Source organism: Gymnoscopelus microlampas (assembly GCF_963454915.1).
Source record: "Gymnoscopelus microlampas genome assembly, chromosome: 17".
Lineage (NCBI taxonomy): Eukaryota > Metazoa > Chordata > Actinopteri > Myctophiformes > Myctophidae > Gymnoscopelus > Gymnoscopelus microlampas.
In genome coordinates this window covers 39850567-39872906 of record NC_139954.1, presented here as the reverse complement: position 1 = coordinate 39872906, position 22340 = coordinate 39850567, and the positions used below count along the sequence as shown (strand labels likewise).

General features: G+C 42.2%; 1 protein-coding gene across 1 annotated transcript in view; it reads left to right on the top strand.

The window, feature by feature from the left end:
• Window positions 1-22340, top strand: part of abca12 (ATP-binding cassette, sub-family A (ABC1), member 12) — a 153609-nt gene that overhangs the window by 115635 nt on the left and 15634 nt on the right. Inside the window, exons 56-64 of the mRNA XM_084085438.1 lie at window positions 1426-1519; window positions 2025-2152; window positions 3132-3219; window positions 4312-4420; window positions 8793-8847; window positions 15189-15366; window positions 16139-16254; window positions 20276-20435; window positions 21561-21814. Coding sequence (XP_083941564.1) covers window positions 1426-1519; window positions 2025-2152; window positions 3132-3219; window positions 4312-4420; window positions 8793-8847; window positions 15189-15366; window positions 16139-16254; window positions 20276-20435; window positions 21561-21814 — 1182 coding nt within the window. The remainder of the gene's footprint in view (window positions 1-1425; window positions 1520-2024; window positions 2153-3131; window positions 3220-4311; window positions 4421-8792; window positions 8848-15188; window positions 15367-16138; window positions 16255-20275; window positions 20436-21560; window positions 21815-22340) is intronic.

The following is a 22340-nucleotide window of genomic DNA, read 5'->3' as shown; positions in this document are numbered from 1 at the left end:
CTTCCTTTTTTTCCCAGAAGTGCCTCAGTATACCGGTGCATATATACGAGAAACGGTGCCGTGCTGTCGCTAACCTTGGTGTCGTGTTTGACTCTTTAGCATTCCTCCCCCTGTACTCATACCATGTTTCATTTGACTACTGCTATGTCTTTCTGTTTCTTCTCTCTCTGTCTTTCTCGGCTCCTTGATATTCCTCCTATTTCCAATGCTGTAACAGCTCAACATAGTATGTGGCTGGGAGCCTAGAACGCATGGGGGTGTGGGAATGGGGGAGGGAGGGAGGGAGGGAGGGAGGGGATTGCTGCGATGCAAAGCGTCATTTGTATTCCATAAGCACCCCGTGTTTATAGGCGAGATTTGCCCCTCGCAGGCACTCAAATCAATGTTGGCACTCATGAACCAGACCTCAGAGGTGCAATAAAAAACTCTAGGCCAAAAAGAAAAGAGAGGGAGAGAGAGAGAGAGAGAGAGAGAGGGAGAGAGAGAGAGAGAGAGAGAGTGTGTGTGTGTGTGTGTGTGTGTGTGTGTGTGTGTGTGTGTGTGTGTGTGTGTGTGTGTGTGTGTGTGTGTGTGTCTGTGTGTGTGTGTGTGTGTGTGTGTGAGAGAGAAGAAGACAGAGAGAGAGAGACGGAGGAGTGATGTAGTGGTGTGAGATGAGCTTGCGTGTCCGGCGAGTGATGCCCTGCAGACAATCACAGAGGAGTGCTGAGTGCTGCTGCAGTGCCTTCCTGCGTAATCTGCAGGCATGTCAGGGGCAGTTTAAACGTCAATAAAAGGAGATATACGGCCAGCCATATGGATCGCTGTTATTACCCTGCTCATGCATACAATAAAAAAAGGGGATGTGTGTGTGTGCGCCTGTGTTAGTGTGTGCCACTGTGTGTGTGTGTGTGTGTGTGTGTGTGTGTGTGTGTGTGTGTGTGTGTGTGTGTGTGTGTGTGTGTGTGTGTGTGTGTGTGTGTGTGTGTGTGTGTGTGTGACTGTGTGTGCGTGATCAATGCATGCACATATATTTCTCACCTCGTGTTAGAGTGCCTTATTCCAGTGTGTCTGTTTGTGTGTCTAGAGATGGTGTTGTTTTAACCCATTAAGACCTGAGGCCGATTAAAACATTTTTTTTCCTAAATGCTAACGCTTTAAAAAACATGTATATTCAAAGATTTGCAAAAAAAAACAAATTTTCAATTTTTCAAATTTTCAAATTTTATTTTTTTTCTAAAATAGCAGATCTACAAGCTCATAGCGTGGCACTCGGTGCCGCACTATGAGCTTGTATATCTGCTATTTTTGAATAGCCAAAAGATATCTAAAAATGACACAGACGCATTCCCGGTCTTAATGGGTTAAAATGCAGCACTTGTACAGGATCTTGTCCTTTTCTAACAAGGCTGTGTGTGTGTTTCAACTCGTGTCTCACTTTCACAGCCTGTGCAACGCACCGCGAAACGCTCACGCCTGGAAGACGAGTGGGAACAGCTCTCAGCCCTTTAGCATCTGCAGATGCAACCAGAAGGAACAGGTGATGCCGGGTCACTGACTGACTGTGTGTGTGTGTGTGTGTGTGTGTGTGTGTGTGTGTGTGTGTGTGTGTGTGTGTGTGTGTGTGTGTGTGTGTGTGTGCGTGTGCGTGCATGTGCGCGTTAGGCTTACAATTAGGAACACGTTCAGGTTTTCGTTCCATTTTGCACGCCAGTGTGTTGTGCATCACATATACAGTAGCAGATCTACAAGCTCACAACCTGTTGCGGCCTGTGGCAAAACCAATGGCAAAAAAACTATTTATAAAATTGTCGCCCTAAAATGTTGATGTCTTACCGTATTAGTGTGTAATTACTTAGTGTATCACTACAAACGTGTGTGTGTGTGTGTGTGTGTGTGTGTGTGTGTGTGTGTGTGTGTGTGTGTGTGTGTGTGTGCGCGTGTGTGTGTGTGCGTGCGTGCCTTTGCTCATGCATGTGGGTGTGGGAGAGATTAGATTAGAATGCTCAAGTAACACACATTTTGTGCTGTCATGTGTCTTATAGGTTTGTAACATAAACAACTACCAGCCACCCAATAAGAAGATAGCGTCCTCCCAGAGCGTTTACAACCTGACCGGCTATGACGTTGAGAACTACCTGGTGTCCACGGCCAACGACTTCATCAGGAATAGGTGAGCGAAGGTCCCGCTGAGATAGAATAGCTCTTCTGTGTTTTGCCCATTAAGACCTGAGACCGATTCTAAAAAACAGTTTTCTGAAAAAACTCATGTGATATATCAATGGTGCTCAAACTTTTCATGTCAAAATTATATGTATTTGGCCCCGGACCCCCATCCCAAAATATTTTGTTCCAAGGACCCCCAGACGCAAAGATTTGAGTTAAAAATGTTTGCTTTAAAATATATATGTATTTCAAAGATTTTTCTTTTACACCATTTCACAAATCACTGATTCAGACTTGGCCTAAACAACTTTTCAGTCGTGAATTATTCTTTTGCATGAATCCCTGGGTAGTAGCTTTTAGAAGTCTGTAATATAAAACCACATTTTCTAAATATTGTTTTAACAATCTTACATTTACATGGACTCACTTAAGATCAATACACGGATAGAGTAGGGATTAAAGGAAAATAAAATTTTGTACAGGTTGGGTTTTATTTCTTATCATAACTCATTATTTTTATGAGTTATGATAAGATTTTGGAGACACCACTAGACATAGCTTTTTACAAAGGTGCTTATTGGGGCCATGGAACATATGCTAAACAAGTCCAAATAAATAAACAAATATGGCAGTCATTCCATTAAGTTGAATCAGGAAAAGGTTAGAAAGAAAAATGTAATGGACCATTGTAATGGAAAGGCTAGATAATAACTTATTATCTTTCATAATTTTTTGGAAACAAAAGGCTGGAGTTTAGTAATATTACATGAATAGAAACAGGCAGTGTTTCTGATATTTCTATAATGTCGAGTTGAAATTAAACAGCTTTGTCAATGAAAAGAAAAAACAAAATCCTCTAATGGTTCTTAGACGTAGTGGAATGGAAGATTTGCCTTGGTTAGACATTATTTATTTAGGGATTTTAAAAGGAGAACCATGTCCTCTCCGGTCTGATCGATCTCCCTTTGACCTTTTCTTTTCCTCAGGTACGGCGGATTCATCTTTGGCAAGCCTCTCCCTCCTGGGTTACAGATGGACCTAATGGATGTGCCCAAAAACCGCACCGTTTCTAAGGTAACTTTCTCTCTGCCTCCCCCCTCCCCCCCCCCAGAGAGTCTGCTGTGCCATTAGCCATCTTAACCCATTAAGACCGGGCAAAGCATCTGTCATTTTAGATTTGAACCACTTGAACCATTATCTTATACTTTGGCTATTCAAAAAATAGCAGATTTACAAGCTCATTGCGCGGCACCGAGTGCTGCGCTATGAGCTTGTGGATCTGCTATTTTTTTTAAAATATTGGAACATTTGTGCAAATCTTTGAATATATATATTTTTGGAAAACAACATTTTTAACTCAAGTCTTGGCTTCTGGTGGGGAGGGGGGTCCCTGGAACAACATATTTTGATGGGGGTCGGCGGCCAAAAACATATAATTTTGGGGGGCCTTGCGATGCAGATGCGGACCCCCCATCTCAAAATATGTTGTTCCAGGGACCCCCCACCCCCAGAAGCAAAGATTTGAGTTAAAAATGTTCGCTTTAAAAAAATATATATGTTCAAAGATTTGGACTAATTTTCACGATTTCTCCAAAAATATCAGATCTACAAGCTCATAGCGCTATGAGCTTGTAGATCTGATATTTTTTGCCAAAGAAACATAAAAAAATGACACAGATGCTTTCCCGCTCTTAATGGATTAATTGTGAGATGAAAGTTTAAGCACGACACCCCTAACCAAAGTCGTTACGGTTACAATTGCAGCCTAGACGCTCGTATGCAGATGGTGGGGACTGTGTTAATACAACCATCAGTGGCATCGTTATTCCGCTTAATGGCCGCACTCGTGCCAGTGTGTTTTTTTTCCCTCTATCTGAAACGGTCCGCGGATGATAATATCGTCAGTGTTTACGATGTCTTTGAATGCTTGGCACAAACATGCTTTAATGATAGAGAACTGGAGATGGTCGACTTCGATTTGTGTGATCTCGACAAATAACACTGTGTGTGTGTGTGTGTGTGTGTGTGTGTGTGTGTGTGTGTGTGTGTGTGTGTGTGTGTGTGTGTGTGTGTGTGTGTGTGTGCGTGCGTGCGTGCGTGCGTGCGTGCGTGCGTGCGTGCGTGCGTGCGTGCGTGCCTGTGTGTGTGTGTGTGTGTGTTGTGAAGGTCTGGTATAACCCTGAAGGTCACCACACGATGCCAGCATACCTAAACAGCCTCAACAACTTCATCCTCCGCTCCAACATTCCTGCAGACAAAGACCCACGGAAATATGGTACTGTAGGAGCGAGCCTCTTTTCCTCTCGCTGTGGCCCTTTATGTATCAACACTGGATGAATAACAGACATAGTATACATACAAGCAATGTGTGCTTTTGCTGTTATCTTCCAGGAAGGGCAGTGGTGTAAAGTACTGTAGCTAAGTACATTTACTCAAGTACTGTACTGAAGTACGATTTTGGGGTATTTTTACTTTAGTGGAGTATTTCCAATTTTCAGTACTTTACTTCTACTCCACCACATCTCAGAGGCAAATATTGTACTTTTACTCCACAACAATTATTTGAAAACTTTAGTTACTAGTAGTTACTTTGCAGATTTAGATTATTATTAACCACTTCAGCCCTATATACATTTTGGCCATTTGAAAATATCCGATCTACACAATGTGGCGCGATGCGACGCATTGTGAGCTTGTAGATCGGCTATTTTCAAAAGATTTGTATACATTTGGAACTTGCAAAATGAGACATTCTGCACAATGAACACTTTTACTTTTGGTACTTTAAGTACATTTTGATACCAATACTTTTGTACTTTTACTCAAGTCAATTTTGAATTCCGGACTTTTTTTTTACTTAAGTAAAAAATGTGAGTACTTATTCCACCACTGCAGGACGGTATAGTCACCGCCAACTCTACACAGTCTCTTTAACACTTAAGCCCTGAAATAAAAATACCAGATAAGCTCATTGTGAGCTCATAGATATGCTATTTCCACTATTTTGGAAAAAAAAAATTGAAAGAAATTGAACGTGTAGGGACGCCAGGGTTAATGTGGTAAAGAATATACTTCCTATAACACGTCCTGTTAGAGAAAGTACAAATAGCACTATATTCTGATAGTAATCATAGCTATAGACTCTGTGTTTGTTCAATAAACAGGGGTCTCCCCATCTCTCCAGCTCTTTAGTAAAAACAGAAAATACATTTCGTCCAATCAGGAGAGAGAACTCATGCAGGACACAAGATAAACAAGTGAAATTGGAAGTGATGAAATAAATAAATGAGCAGACACAATTGGAACTGTATCAACAAGCTCATGGTCTGTGGGGTTCTCTCCTGAATGTTGATGACATTCATAACCCACCGGAATATGATTTTTTTGTTTATTAACCCATTTAGACCGGGAAAGAATCCGGAAAGAAAATGATGTTTAATCATTATTTTATACTTTGGCTATTCAAAAATAGCAGATATACTGTACAAGCTCGTTGCGCGGCACTGAGTGCCACGCTATGAGCATGTAGATCTGCTATGTTTTAAACTTTGTGCAAATCTTTGAATATCATTTTTAAAGCGAACATTTGTAACTCAAATCATTGCTTCTGGGGGGTCCCTGGACCAACATTTTGAGATGGCGGTCCGCGGCCAAATACATATCATTTTGGGGGTCCTTGACATGAAAAAGTTCCACTTTGAGAACCACTGATATTATAGCAACATAAGTTTAAAAAAAATGTTTTAGGATTTAGAAGACATTTGTAGAATCCCCAGAAGCAAAAAATATGCTGATCTACAAGCTCATAGTGCGGCACCGAGTGCCGCACTATGACCTTGTAGATCAGCATTTTTTTTATATTTGCTATTTTTGAATAGCCAAAGAAATGACAGAGATGCGTTCCTGGCTTGAATGTGTTAAATAGCTGGAGAGACAGGAGACCCGGCCCTGTAGCAATTTTACCTATGTCCCCTCATCCCTATGTTCCCTCAGCCCTATTTTCTCTCTCTTTAGGGGTTTGGCTTGGGATTAGGGGTTAGGGGGCTGAGAGAACATTGCTACATTGGTACTCTCCCGCAATGAATACAGAGCTTTAACAAAAGAAACAACAAAAGAAAGCTCTCTCTCAACAACGAATGTAGTGCAACCCACAGTCCATTTCCCATGCTCGCAGGCTGGGGGCGCTGTGAGCCCTTTTTTAGACTCCCATGATCTGCATGCTGCGTGCATACAGATGAAGCCCTGGCTGGATATAGGCATGCTGAGGGAATGAGGCAGCCTCACGTTCTCACTATACAGTTTTCAGCTCTCAGAATCAGCTCTGACCGTCTGCCTCCGTGCACACACACACACTCACTCACCCACCTGCACACACATGCACGCACATGCATGCACGCACGCACGTACGTACTCACGCACGCTGTGTAATATAAAATATATGTATTCCATCCATATATTATATGGACGGTCGTGCATGCACAGACTGTCTGGCACACACACATGCACATGCTGTAGGAGATTGAGCGACACGCAAATGCACACAGATGGAGATAAGCGCACACACACACACACACACACACACACACACACACACACACACACACACACACACACACACACACACACACACACACACACACACACACACACACACACACACACACACACACACACACACACACACACACGTGCGTGTATCAATACTGTAATATAGAAATACTCTGTTACAAGTAAAAGTCCAGAATTCAAAATTGACTTGATTAAAAGTACAAAAGTATTGTCATCAAAATGTACTTAAAGTACCAAAAGTAAAAGTATTAAAATGTTTGAAAATAGCCTACATATAAAATAGGGCTAAAGTGGTTAATGTATGTTTCATAATATCATCATTTATATCTGAAAACTAACTAGTAACTAAAGTTTTCAAATAATTGTAGTGGAGTAAAAGTACAATATTTGCCTCTGAGATGTAGCAGAAGCAAAATATTAGAAAATGGAAATACTCAAGTAACGTAAAAACGCCTCAAAATTGTACTTAAGTACAGTACTTGAGTAAATGTACTGAGTTACTTTACACCACTGACTGTAGGAGATTGAGCGACACACAAATGCACACAGATGAAGATAAGCGCATGTGCCAACACACACGCACGCACGCACGCACGCACGCACGCACGCACGCACGCACGCACGCACGCACGCGCACACACACACACACACACACACACACACACACACACACACCTTAACACATCCCCCCCCACAGTCAATAAAGAGAGCCGGGTGGTGCGGAGTACAATCATTCAAATGTGACCTGTAGACTCACAGAGGAAACACATGGAAGGAAGAGGGAGAGGATCTGGGGGAGATTGCTTTTCACAGCGGGGGGGCTATCTATCTAACACAGGAGTCCCCTCGGGGTGGTTCAGACTAGCCTGCTTCCTGTATAGCCCATCATGCCTTGGGGCGATCTTAAGTGGGCCATGAGCCCTGTGTGTGCGCTCCCTAAATTCTCACAAACGTTAAGCGGTGCCGATTGCTGCGGTCCTTGTTGTCGGTTTGAGCCACAGCACTGATGGTCTGAGGGAGAGCGTCCCGGCTCCAAACGTTTACCACCAATAAAGGAAATAACCCCCGCGATGGGAGCAGCATTCTGGTGTGCTCGGATTTGTATTGTTATTTCATGTTGAGCCACAGCACTGTCATCAGTAAGTAAGTTAGTAACTAAGTACATCGGGAGTGGCTTACTGTCAGTATCAGCCAGAGAATAAGGGCGTCTATCCCCTTTTCAATGCGTAAGACCAGTGGTTCTCAACCTTTTCAGGCCGCGACGCCCCAAAATGAGCATATCGGGGGGACCCCCCTCTACCCACTCTGAGAAGCACTTGGAATTGTAGGAGTTGAGGCATTACATTTTGTTTGACTCGGTTCCACAGATACATTTTGTGAAAATAGACGATCTACAGTACATGCTCACAATGCCTCGCGTTGTGAGGCGTTGTGAGCATGTAGATCTTAGTTACCCAAGCCGTGCTACCCATAGGTTGAGTTGGATGGAACCCACAGCCTTGTGGTCCAAAGGCTGAGCTACCTGGTCAGCACGAGTACATAGTTTACATTCTGCAGGGCTACTGCAGAATGGCTGGCACCGTGCCAAATTGAGAAATGACACATGACAGCCTTTGAGCAAGGCACATACAGTAGACCCCCCCCCCCCCCCAAAAAAAAGAATGTTTAGGGAATATATAGTAATAATATAAACAAACTATAGTTGCAGTACATTGCGTTATATGGTAATAAAATGAAAAGCAATCTTATTGTATTGTATACATTTCAGTAGATCTTAATCTAGCTTGAAAACCTCTCTTGTCCTGGAATAACCTCCAGGCTGACATTAAACTGGAGCTTGACTTTGTATTCGTGTATTTTTGGGGGGTTTTGCCTTGTGTTTTTATTTATTTTTTGATTTATGTTGCAATCCCTGCTTGTTTTATTTCTTGGCCAGGGCTCGCTCCCTTATAAAAGAGATTACAATGGGATCTCAACAATGGGATTTGCCTGGTTAAAAAATGACAAAAAACAGCCACCCTGCAGTAGTTTTCTATGGCTAACCAGACATTGTTGTTGTTTTGTCTCCTCTCCTACAGCCATCTCTGTGTCCAGCCACCCCTACTACGGACGGCAAGACGATGAAGACGCAGTGTAAGGACTCTACTCTTCTTCCATTTCCACTGTTAACCCATTAAGACCCGGGAACGCATCTGTGTTGCATTTTTGGATTTATTTGGCTCTTCAAAAATAGCAGATATACAAGCTCACCGAGTGCCACACTATGAGCTTTAAAAAAAAAAAAACATTGTGAAACATTTTCAACTCAAATCTTTGCTTCTGGGGGTCCCTGGAACAAAATATTTTGAGATGGGGGTCCGCAGCCAAATACATATCATTTTGGGTGGTCCTTGACATGAAAAGGTTTGAGAACCACTGATATTATAGCAACATAAGTGTTTCAAAATACTGTTTAGGATTTAGAAGACATTTTGTAGAATCCCCCAGAAGCAAAGATTTGAGTTACAAATGTTCGCTTTAAAAATATATATATATTCAAAGATTTGCACACATTTTCACGTCTTTTCAAAAATAGCAGATCTACAAGCTCATAGCGCGGCACTCTGTGCCGCGCTATGAGCTTGTAGATCTGCTATTTTTGAATAGCCCAAAGAAATCTTAAAACATGACACAGATGCGTTCCCGGTCTTAATGGGTTAAATTGGTTGTTGACACCTATAACTGGATAAGCGGGCTGCACCAGCCGGGGCTGGAAAATGACTCTCATTTGCATCCTAATCAGTGCAAATACGACCAAAGTTATCAAAGTTGGTGATGGGGGGTTTTATTGGCAGTTGTTTGGCTGTTCTCGGTGGTACGATGTTAGAGTTCTCTGCTCCTCTTAAATTCTAATTCAAGCCATCACGAGTTCAACGGAGGAGGTTGGGGCCGGGCTATCTGACGGCTGTATTTACCCATATTTGATTTTCTAAATGGACTTTCCTGAGCTTGCATTATTGATCAAGCGGCCCCAATATAATGGGTGTTTACCTTGAAGGTGGCTCAGAGGTGGATTGATTCCACTTCCCCAAATGGGGCCTGTTTAAAACAGTCCACAGTACCGCTTTATAGACCCCACGCCGGAAAATCCAGAGTGTTGGGGGGTCCTTTTTTGTTTACACTCAGAGGTAAATCAACACTCTTTTTATTTTATCGTATTGCTGGGGGTTGGGGTGCTCTGCATGTGAAATTGCATGGGAGGTTTATAGATGAAATCAGATAAATCATTCAGAGAGCTTTTTTCCTCTCACCTGCGTAACCTGGAAAGGTACTCCTTTACAACCTTACAGTAGCCCCCCCCCCTCTCTTTCATTAACTCCATCTCCATTATCTGTATCCATCCCTCTCATTCATTCATAGTCTCTATATAGACTATGTTTTGCACCCTGTCCGTCCGTCTGTCTGTGAGCAGCTAATCTCTGGCGCAGTCGCTGCGAAAACTGTGCACACATGGCTGCCAATTCAGAACCTCTGCTGCGAATGTTTCAGATTGGCCTGTTATAGCGCCACCAGGAGGCCGATTTGTGCAAAACATATTTTTGGATATTACTCCTACAGATTATGCCCAAACATCACGCAAATCGGTACACAGTATCTCTAATAGTCATGTGATCAACACGGATCTGTCCGATTTCCCATATTCCATCCTGATTGGCTAGGATTGCCTTCCAAAGTTTGCAGGATTGGTCCCTTTTGAACATAATGCGTCGAATCATGAACGCAGCGTGAGGAAAGAGGAAGAAATGCCACCCTTTTCACATTGGCCTGTTATAGCGCCACCAGCAGGTCTAATAACACATTTTTGGAACAAAATTGCTCAAAAAATGAATGCCGTGTCCGATTGCCGTGTAAGGCCTAAGAAGAAATCTCCAAACTCTCTTTACCTTGCTCTCACCCCCTCCTTCTCTGTCTCTTGCACACAATCTCAATGATCTCACTTTCTCTCTCTCTCTCTCTCTCTCCCTCCCACTCCTCTCACTCACTCTCTTGCTCCGTGTCTTGCTCACTCTCTCTCCCCACTGTCTCCAACTCTGCCTTTCTCTCGTTCCCTCTCTTTTCTTTCCCTTTCATGCCTGATCCCCGTGCTCAGCTCATCCTATGTTTAGTTGGCTTGTGTTGTGTCATGGCCAAAGCAAAGAGGGCGATCCAGTCGAGGCACAGGGCTGGGCATCTCGGGAAAGAAATGATGCCTACAGTACTCTCTCTCTTTTAAGTGATCCAGCAGGGAGGCTTTGGGGGCAAAGGAAGTTTAGAGGGCAGGGAGAGAGCAGGGGGGGGCATCTATCTTCAGATATCAGTATCTGTATCTGTGTCGCGTGTGCGTGGTTGCCCCTTTGACCCATTCAATACGAGAACACATACTCAAATCAATTCAATTCAATTTTATTAAAGTGTTAAATCAGAACAAGTTGTCTCAAGACACTTTACATGTAGAGAAGAGACCCGAAAGTCCCACCATGAGCAAGCAATTTTGCGACAGTGGCAAATACTGTGTCATTTTAGATTTTTAGCCATTATTTTATACTTTGGGCTATTCAAAAAATAGCAGATATACAAGCTCACTCACGCGTGCCGCGCTAAGAGCTTGTAGATCTGCAATTCTTTTGAATATATAACAGTTTTAACTAAAATCTTTGCTTCTGGGGATTCTACATATGTCTTCTAAATCCTAACAGTTAAAAACAAAACAAAAAAGTATGTTGCTATGATATCAGTGGTTCTCAAACATTTTTCATGTCAAGGACCTCCCAAAATGATATGTATTTGGCTAAGGACCCCCCATCTCAAAATATTTTGATTTAAGATTTGAGTTAAAAAATGTATATATAGAAATAGATTTTCACACATTTTTACACACACAATAGCAGATCTACAAGCTCATAGTGCGGCACTCGGTGCCGCGCTATGAGCTTGTATATCTGCTATTTTTGAATAGCCTAAGAAATCTAAAATGACACGAGATGCGTTCCCGGATTGAATGGGTTAATTCCAATGGGAGAAGTGAACATGAGCACAAATTATGACAAAGTAACGCATCCAACAAGCTTTGAACTAAGCAGATTGGACCTTCCGTTCCAGAGATAATGGCCAAAACATCTTGAAAACGGCCACTTTCGCCGATTTTCAATTGAGTTTTGGCCATCGTCGCCCGTTTTTCTTTAATACCACGGGCTTGGAAGGTCGGAAGGCGACAAACTAGATACCTGAGTAAAGTTTACTTTGAGATGCATCCAACACACCCACTGCCATTTCCGGCGGCCTTACCGTTAGGCCGCTAGGGGCAGTTGACATTTCTGTTTTGGGGGGTAATAGATTTTTGAAGTCTAGCGTGGCTTGTAATGACGTATCTTCTCTGTGGGGTATCCTCGATATAACCCAGGGATCAAAGTCTCAACAGGGTAGTATTGAATCAGGTCTGGACTGGAGACTCTGAGCTCCTCTTCACTGCTTCTGATTGGGCCTTCATTATTTTTTTTAGCCAGCTACTGCAGCTCATAGACAAAGAAGCAGCAGAGACACGTGGGGGCTTCTTTTGTGGCCATTATCTTGTCACAGGCCAGGCACACACATCTGTCTTTACAAGACTATTTATTATTAATGGGATTCTATTTATTGTACGCCCGCTGAATGGTTCAAATGAATGAAGCCTCAGCAGACATGAGTCAGTTCCTCGGCAGACTATGAAACGCAGGTTCTTTGTGAAGATGAGAAAATAAATGGCTTCGGTCCAGGTGACTCGGCAGTAGTAGGCACCCATAAGAGCATATTGATTGGATTATACCCCTGGTTCCTAGAACTCTTGGGTGGGCGCTGCAGCATTTCAAAGTAAAAGATCAGTTCTTAACTAAGTGGAAAAAGAAAAGTTGCTGACGGCGAGGATGATAATAATGATCGAGGACTTAACTGTACTATGTGAATACTACCGACTACTGGCAAAGTGGAGTTGGCGTTAATAAGATGGTGACCGCCCATATGACGCCCATTGAATGATAATAACTAAGGATGTTCAATGTTGACTTTTTTACCGATATACCGATATTGTCCAACTCCTAATTGCCAATGTGCTGGCTTTTTCACCAAATGTCAACTAATTGTCAGGTAACAACATCACATATCTAATAAAATAAAATAGCTATAATATCTACTAAATCTAATATAATACAGTGATGTTGTTTGGTTTTCAATAAAGTGAGTCCTGGGACTCACACTGGTGGTCATTTGAATGAGTCCCAGGTCCCACTATTCTAATAGCGGTTTCACACTACGGCCCCGGGTGCGCACCCTGGGCCACTTGGCTGATGTTGTGGTAGTGTGAACGTTGCGTATCGTTCCCCGAAACGGATCCCCGTTCCGTTCCCGAAACCACCTCCGGAGGCAGTCTCGGATCCGAATCATGCGTCCTCGGAGACGGTACGCTGCAGTGTGAAAGCAAGCGTACTGTTTGACGGAAGTGGCCCGCTATTTGTAATAGGTGACGGTATATAAACTCGACAAAAACAGTCAACAAAAAGACGTCGCAGATCAATCCACAGGGGTTCAACCATGGCCGGATCCTGATATACTGATATATATATATATATATATATATATATATATATATATATATATATATATATATATATATATATATATATATATATATATATATATATATATATATATATATATATATATATATATATATATATATATAATAGTATATCTTGTGGATATCTTGTGGAGTTTCAGCTACTATGCATCCCAGAAATATATAGCTTATAAGGCTTTGTAATTTGAAATTTGTAAGTAAATATAACTCATTTAGATGGTAGGTTTATGGTTTCCCATGGACTATAGCCGTTTCACTCATGATGCAATTTCTCTTTCATAACAGATACATACATGTGCCAGATAATCCCCACACAAAGAGAGTAAAAAAAGAAAAGACGTTACTTCACTGACTTCACTGTATGAAGTATAGGCTAGTTGCCTTTTCATAAATTATATATTTTTGTACTTAAGCTGTCGTGAAAGTTTATAATATTCAGAGAAATGTAAGGTTTCAAATACAAAAGTAGTAGTTGTTGTGAAGGTTAGCAAACTGGACATTTAGACTGAATGTTTCCTGTATCCTCATCTTGCGCAAATGCACACAAGTGTTTCACCAGGTTTTATTTGTGTTGTTTCTCATAAGCGTGCATCCGTTGTCTGTCAACAACACGCGCGCCAACAACACAGCAGTCTGTGCCTTGACTTCTGTGCGCTCAGTGCGCTCCTGACTCTCTCCAGGCGGCAACCTTATATTTATGCGCGACCAGCACAAACATTGTCGCATAGTTGATGACGTCTGTGTCCACTGGCGAAGCACTATGTGCATGCCGCCACCTATAGGATCGGGGGTATATATGCAAGTGTTCTCGGGCGCGTTAGAGCCTTGGCCAGTGTGAATGCGGGCCAGCCAAGCGCACTCGGAAACGGAGCGGTCTGGAGTGCGCACGCGGAACCATAGTGAGAAACGGCCCTAAGATTAGATGTTGGCCTATTTGACAGTGCAAAAGCATAATTGCTTTGATGCCGATAACATTAACGAGCGTCAACGAGCGTCAGCTGGACACAGAGATGCACACGTGCCCTCTGCAGTGCTCTGGAGTGACTGGAGTCTCATTTCTCTGCAAAAGCCCTTGAATATGATGGAATACGATTAAGGATTACTGTGGTTAGGTTAAGCTCACATTTCATATCACACACACACTATACTGTACAGTCAGAACTCCTGTAACTTCTTAAAAAAAATAAGGCAGATAATATCGGACACCCCTAATAATAACCAATGGCTGATTAACGATAACCGCTGAGCCTTTGATGACCGGTGGATTTGTGGGTTCAATTGGTGGTCTCGCGTTGATAGCACATTGAGTGACGTTTGCTCCTCTCCCCCCCCCACCCCCAGGGTTCAGTTCAATTATGACATTATAAAACATACATTAACCACTTCTGCCCTATGTTATACCTAGGCTATTTGAAAATAGCCGATCTACTAGCTCACAACGCGTCGCATCGCGACGCGTTGTGAGCTAGTAGATCGGCTATTTTCAAATATTTTAGTACTTTTACTTTTGGTACTTTACGTACATTTTGATACCAATACTTTAGTACTTTTACTCAAGTACATTTTGAATTCCAGACTTTTACTTGCAACAGAGTATTTCCTACATTGCAGTATAGGCCATATTCACACGGCGGCCATTTTGCTGTTACGTTAATGAAATGCCACCCCCGTTGCCACCCCGTTTTTTCAATGCAAAATGGCCGGCGTGTGAATATGGTCTATAGATACTTTTACTCAAATAAAAAATGTGAGTACTTTTTCCACCACTGTGGGTTCAAACGGTACGGCCTCGCGTTGATAAAACATTGAGTGACGTTTGCTCCTCTTTCCCTCCCCCTCCCCCCAGGGTTCAGGGGATGATCCAGATCCTGGTGGCCCTGTGCGTGCTGACCGGCTACTCCATCATGACGGCCAGTTTCGCCATCTACGAGGTCCATGAGCACCACAGCGGCTCCAAGAGGCTCCAGCATATCTCCGGCGTCAGCGAGCCCCTCTACTGGGCCGTCAACTTCTTCTACGACATGGTAACGTGTTCCAGGCCGCTTTCAGGGGCGACCTACAGTACTGTATTACATTATGACAATTTTAGCATCAAAAGTTGGTTTGAACGGGAGAAAAGATATTGTAATTTTATGGCCATTGTGAGTAAGGGTGGCTTGAATACATTAAAGACCGGGAACGCATTGGTGTCATTTTCAAGATTTCTTTGGCTATTCAAAAATAGCAGAGCTGAGCTTGTAGATTTTTTTTTTTTTATCGTGAAAATGTGTGCAAATCTTTGAATATAATACATCTTTAACTCAATTCTTTGCTTCTGGTGGCGGTCCCTGGAACAAAATATTTTGAGATGGGGGTCCCGCGAACAAATATATATATAATTTTGGGTGGTCCTTGACATGAAAAAAACGTTTGAGAACCACTGATATTATAGCAACATAAGTTAAAACATATATAAATAAATAGCATTGTAGAATACCCAGAAGCAAACATTTGAGTAAAACAAAAAAAAGTATATATATTCAATGATTTTCACACATTTTCTACGATTTAAAAAAAAATAGCAGATATACAAGCTCACAGCGCGGCACTCGGTGCCGCGCTGTGAGCTTGTATATCTGCTATTTTTTGAATAGCCAAAGAAAATGACACAGCACAGCATGCGTTCCCGGTCTTAAAGGGTTAAATCATGACATTACATAACCACTCTTCACTCTCTAGCTCCCTCACTCACACCATTCCCCTCATTTCATTCTCTCATGCACCCTCTCTCTCTCTCTCTCTCCTCATTATCCCCAGGTCCTCTACATGATCCCCGTGGCACTGACTGTGGCCGTGGTCGCCATCTTCCAGGTTCCAGCGTTCACGGAGAGGCATAACCTGGGCGCCGTCACTTTGCTCCTGGTGCTTTTCGGGTCAGTGTTTGGAATGCAATTGGTTCAGTTAAAAAAGGAAAGCTTACTGCATTCTTTATATTTAAATACGAATATGAAGTTCTAGTGGCTTAAAGCAAAATTCCAAAACAATAAAAGGCCATGCTAGCCATTAGGCATGCAACTATTTATCGTAAATCGATTCAAATCTATTCAAACTGGTGAGACAATTTAAAAAATGTATCGCGATGCAAACAGCAGAAAAGAATAGAATACAGGATCTTTGTAAGAGAATTGATAAAGAGCCATTTGCTACTGTATTGAAAAGAGAAAACACAGTATTGTAAAAAAAAAAAAAAAGAAAGAACGAAAAAAAGAGAAGAAAATACTGGTTTTGTGTAAGAGAAATCATTTAAAGAAACTCATTTTGTGTTTAAAAAAACTTGAAAATCGTATCGTGAACCTAGTTATGTGATTCGAATCGTGTCGTGAGTTCAGTCAGATAACTCACGAATAGATTGAACCAATATTATAGACCAAATATATATTGAACAATAACTCAGAATCAGAATACAAGTGTGGATGTAATATTTTATCTTGGCGTTCAGGCTCTGCTATATTTTTTCTCCCTGCTCAGCACAATTAAGACAACCATCATTAACCATTAAGAGCAGGGAGATAGATATATAATAACAACCCCCCCTTGGGGAACAGAACCAATAGCAGAGCCCACTGGTGGTGCTGGGGTGGCGGTGGGAGCAAACGCCGCATGACAACACCCATGACACACAAGCGGAAGGAACGCAAACTTTAGGTGAGCTTAAATAACCCGCCCGATTGGACAGCTGATTGCCACGTCAGTGAATGACGTATGGGTCTTGCATGACGCTGTATACAGCCACATATTAACGAGCATGCATGTAACCTCTCGAGTGTATGCTGCCTGAACTAACTCGCAGGCCACGTATCATTTGAGCCTACTAGCCACCAATGTGGATCACTGGAAAAGGGATTTGAGTTGTGTGTTGGGGGGGGGGGGGGGGGAGTTCAGGCTTCCAGTCTGCTGTGTCGTCGCATGTGGCCCCCCCCCCCATCCCAACAACCCCCAGATATAGAGGAAAGGCCAGCTCAGCACTCTGCCTCTCATTTATCAGACAGATGTCTCCTTCTCAGGCAATGAATAATCACGGCCCAGGCCCAGTCACAGCGCATCGTCTGCCCGCCCGCTCGCACCCACCTGGGTCTGGTCCACAGCTCTCAGGCTTCTGTTCTGTTCCCCGTCATGGCCTGGCACACACACAGCCTCTGTTCTTTTTTTTTTTTTTTTTTTTTAAGGCACTGCAGGCTGACTCTCCATCTTTATCTGCTTCTATTTCTGTGTGTGTGTGTGTGTGTGTGTGTGTGTGTGTGTGTGTGTGTGTGTGTGTGTGTGTGTGTGTGTGTGTGTGTGTGTGTGTGTGTGTGTGTGTGTGTGTGTGTGTGTGTGTGTGTGTGTGTGTGCGTGCGTTCGTGCAGTGGTTTAAAGTAACAAACTACATTTACTCAAGTGCTGTACTTAAGTACAATTTTTAGGTACTTTTACTTTCCTGGAGTATTTCCAATTGTCTATACTTTTACTTCTACTCCACTACATCTCAGAGACAAATATTGTATTTTTACTCCACTACAATTATTTGAAAACTTTAGTTACTAGTTAATTTGCAGATATAAATGATTACATTATAAAACTTACAATTACCACTTTAGCCGTATTTTATATCCAGGCTATTTAAAAAACAGTCGATCTACAAGTTGCGACGCGTTGTGAGCTTGCAGATCTGCTATTTTCAAACATTTTAGTACTTTTACTTTTGGTACTTTAGGTACAATTTGATACCAATACTTTTGTACTTTTACTCAAGTAAATTTTAAATTCCGGACCTTTACTTGTAACAGAGTACCTCTACATTGCAGTATTGATACTTTTACTTATACTTAAGTAAAACATTTGAGTACTTTTTCCACCACTGTGTGTGTGTGTGTGTGTGTGTGTGTGTGTGTGTGTGTGTGTGTGTGTGTGTGTGTGTGTGTGTGTGTGTGTGTGTGTGTGCGTGTGCGTGCGTGCGTGCGTGCGTGTGCATTTCTTTCTGGCTGTATCTCACCACTGATTTCCTTCCTTTCTCTTTCTTTCTCTCTCTCTCTCTCTCTCTCTCTCTCTCTCTCTCTCTCTCTCTCTCTCTCTCTCTCTCTCTCTCTCTCATCCTCTCTCTGTCTTCCTTTCCGTTTCTCTTGGTTCCGGCTGACCCCGTTCACCCCAATCAAATGAACAAGCAAATTATTTGGGAGAAAATAGAGAAAGAGAGAAAACAGGAGGAGGATGTACTGCCTGCCACACCAGGGAATAGAAAGGGAAGAAGAAGTAATTCATCTTCCTCTCCTCTTTGGTGCTGTTTTTTGAATGTTTACCCTCGTCGTGAGCTGAGCTTTTCTTTGCTCTTCCTCTGTTTCCTTTTTCAAATGTTCTCTGGTGTCTGCTTTCATCATGCTCCTCACTTCTCCATTTAGCCTGTTAACGCGTTCAAACCGGGAACACATATCTGTGTGTCATTTTTTTATATTTCTTTTGGCTGTTCAAAAATAGCAGATATACAAGCTCGTAGCGCGGCACCGGGTGCCGCGCTACGAGCTTGTAGATCTGCTATTTTTTTCGAAACTCATGAAAATTTGTGTAAATCTTTGAATATATATATTTTTTAAGCGAACATTTGTGACTCAAATCTTTGCTTCTGGGGGATTCTACAAATGTCTTCTAAATCCTAACAGCTTATTTTTTGAAGTTGCTATATATATCAGTGGTTCTCAAACTTTTTCATGTCAAGGACCCCCCAAAATGATATGTATTTGGCCGCGGACCCCCATCCAAAAATATTCCAGAGACCCCCATGAGCAAAGATTTGAGTTAAAAATGTATATATATATTCAAAGATTTGCACACATTTTCAAGATTTTTCTAAAATAGTAGATCTACAAGCCGCGCTACAAGCTTGTAGATCTGCAATTTTTTTAATAGCCAAAAAAAATGACACAGATTCTTCCCCGGTCTAAAAGGGTTAAAGACAGCAAGGGCAAGTCATTCTTTTGCAAGAGGAGGCATTGATGGAGAGGATGCTGCATAAAGTCTCTTTATCAGCTTTCATCCGCAGAAAAAAAATAAACTCTGAAAAGAAAGCGGTCTTTGTGGATGTTTGGGTTTTTCTGAGAGCTCACCCTGCCACGATCACAGAGCTTGACGATTTTAAACAACATGATTACTTTCTTCTTTCTTTTTGTACTTTGGCCACGTGTGGCCGCGTGTCGCTCAACGGTGAAAGTTCGGCATGCTGCGGGCGGCACTTATTGGTCAGCTGTCGTATCAGCCCTATAAGGCTGATAAGACCCTACTTTGTCAACGACTCACCCAGCAGGGCAAATAGATGGCTTGGGTGTGTGATAAGATATGATAGCACGCTAATCATCAGCGGTGGAAAAAGTACTCACATGTTTTACTGAAGTAAAAGTATCGATACTGCAATGTAGAAGTACAAAGGTATTGGTATCAAATTTCAAATTTCAATATCAAATTTGAAAATAGCAGATCTACAAGCTCACAACGCGTCGCGTTGCGACGCGTTGCGAGCTTGTAGATCTGCTATTTTCAAATATTCTATGTATAAAATAGGGCTAAAGTTGGTTAATGTATGTTTTATAATGTAATAATTTATAACTGCAAAGTAACTAGTAACTAAAGTTTTCAGATAATTGGTGTGCAGTAAAAGTACAATATTTGACTCTGAGATGTAGTGGAGTAAAAGTATAGACAATTGGAAATACTCCGGTAAAGTAAAAGTACCTCCAAATTGCACTTACAGGTACTGTACTTACAGGTACAGTACTTGAGTAAATGTAACAACCACGGATCTGACTATTATCTGACTACTATTTAAGTTGTATGATTTACTTTCTGTTAGTTTTTTCTCGACATGCAGCTGTGTTTCTTCAGAACCTGTACTCAAAGCTGCCCTGTCACCGTTCTGTGTCCTCTCAGGTTTTCCACCTTCCCGTGGATGTACCTGCTGTCTGGCGTCTTCAAGGACGCCGAGATGGCCTTCATCACGTACGTGTGCATCAACCTGTTCATCAGCGTCAACACCATCATGACGACCTCCATCGTCTACTTCATGGGTCAACTCTCCTTCCACAACGAGGTCAGCGGCGTGGGCGCTCTACTGTACATTTACACGGATTAATGGGCGAACCATTGGATAGGCCGACAATTGAATAGTCACTACATCGGCGGCACCCTTGACTCTATGTGTGCTTGTTAAAGCGTTTAAGTGATTGGTGTGTGTGTGTGTGTGTGTGTGTGTGTGTGACTGTGTGTGTGTGTGTGTGTGTGTGTGTGTGTGTGTGCGTGTGCGTGTGCGTGTGTGTGCTTGCATCAGACTATAGAGCTATTTAACACACACAGTACAGTGCCGTTTGTTTTATTAATAAAAATGTCAGTGTCAATAGAAAATGCATTTTCAGTGCTCTCTCCTGATTGGCATAGATTTTGTCACCTACCTGAAAATGTACTATATTCTGTTTACTAAAGAGCTGGAGAGACCCCTGTGACCGAACAAACGCTCTGTAGCAATGATTACTATCAGAATATAGTACTTTAACCTTTTTAACCAAAAACTAAAGATATATCACTACCCTACCTTTAAATCATGATGACTGTTAACTGGTAACTACACAACCCAAACCTCTACCAAAGTGGTCTTGCCCTTTAACCCATTAAGACCTGGAACACATCTGTGTCATTTTTAGATTTGAGCTAAAAAAGCATTATGTTACACTTTTGCTATTCAAAAATAGCAGATATACAAGCTCGTAGCGCGGCACCGAGTGCCGCGCTACGAGCTTGTAGATCTGCTATTTTTGAAAATTAGAGAAAATGTGTGCAAATCTTTGAATATATATATATTTTTAAAGCAAACATTTGTAACTCAAATCTTTGCCTTTGGGGGTCCCTGGAACAACATATTTTGAGATGGGGGTCTGCGGCCAAATACATATACATTTTGGGGTCCTTGACATGAAAAAGTTTCAGAACCACTGACATAGCAACATACGTTTTTTTCAAAAAACTGTTTCCGAATTATTTGCTGGAACCACTTGCGGTATCCTCACTGTCTGCACCAGTGGACCCCCGGACCCCACAGGTTGAGAGTCGCTGGTTATAGAGCAGTTCTACTGTATATGTTTCCACTCCTCCGCTCTCCCTCCATGTTATTCATTCTCTTATCGCTTGTGTTTTGTGCTCCCCCCCCCCCCCCCCCCCACAGCCCATCAAAGTGATCTTCGAGACGCTGAGCAACGCCTTCCTGATCTTCCCTCAGTTCAGCTTCGGCAACGGTCTGATGGAGCTGGCCAGGATCAACATGGAGGTGCAGCTCCTCAGCGGCTACGGCATCGACGCCTACAGGGACCCTTTCTCCACCGAAACCCTGGGCTGGATGTTCCTGTCCTCGCTCATCCAGGGCCTGGTGTTCTTCGCCCTGCGTCTGCTGATCAACAAGGGCCTCATACGCACAGTCAGGTGAGAGAGAGGAGGGGTCCGATATGGCAAGCGATGAGTTTTAATTGATTTATGTGCGATTCCAATTTTATTATTGTCGGAATACGTTTGTACATTGGGTTAATCCATTAAGACCGGGAACGCATTTGTGTCATTTTTAGATTTCTTTGGTTATTCAAAAAATTGCTCAAAAAAGCTCATAGCGCCGCTCTCGGTGCCACGCTACAAGCTTGTAGATCTGCAATTAGTTTAAAAAAATCTTGAAGAATTTGTGCAAATCTTTGAATATCTTATGTTTTTTTAAAGCAAACATTTTTAACTAAAATCTTCTTCTGGGGGATTCTACAGATGTCTTCTAAATCCTAACAGTTTTCTTTTTTAAACGCATGTTGCTATATATCTATATATCAGTGGTTCTCAAACTTTTTTCATGTCAAGGACCACCCAAAATGATATGTATTTGTCCGCGGACCCCCCCATCTCAAAATATTTTTTTGAGTTAAAAATGTATATATTCAAAGATTTGCACACATTTTCACAATATATT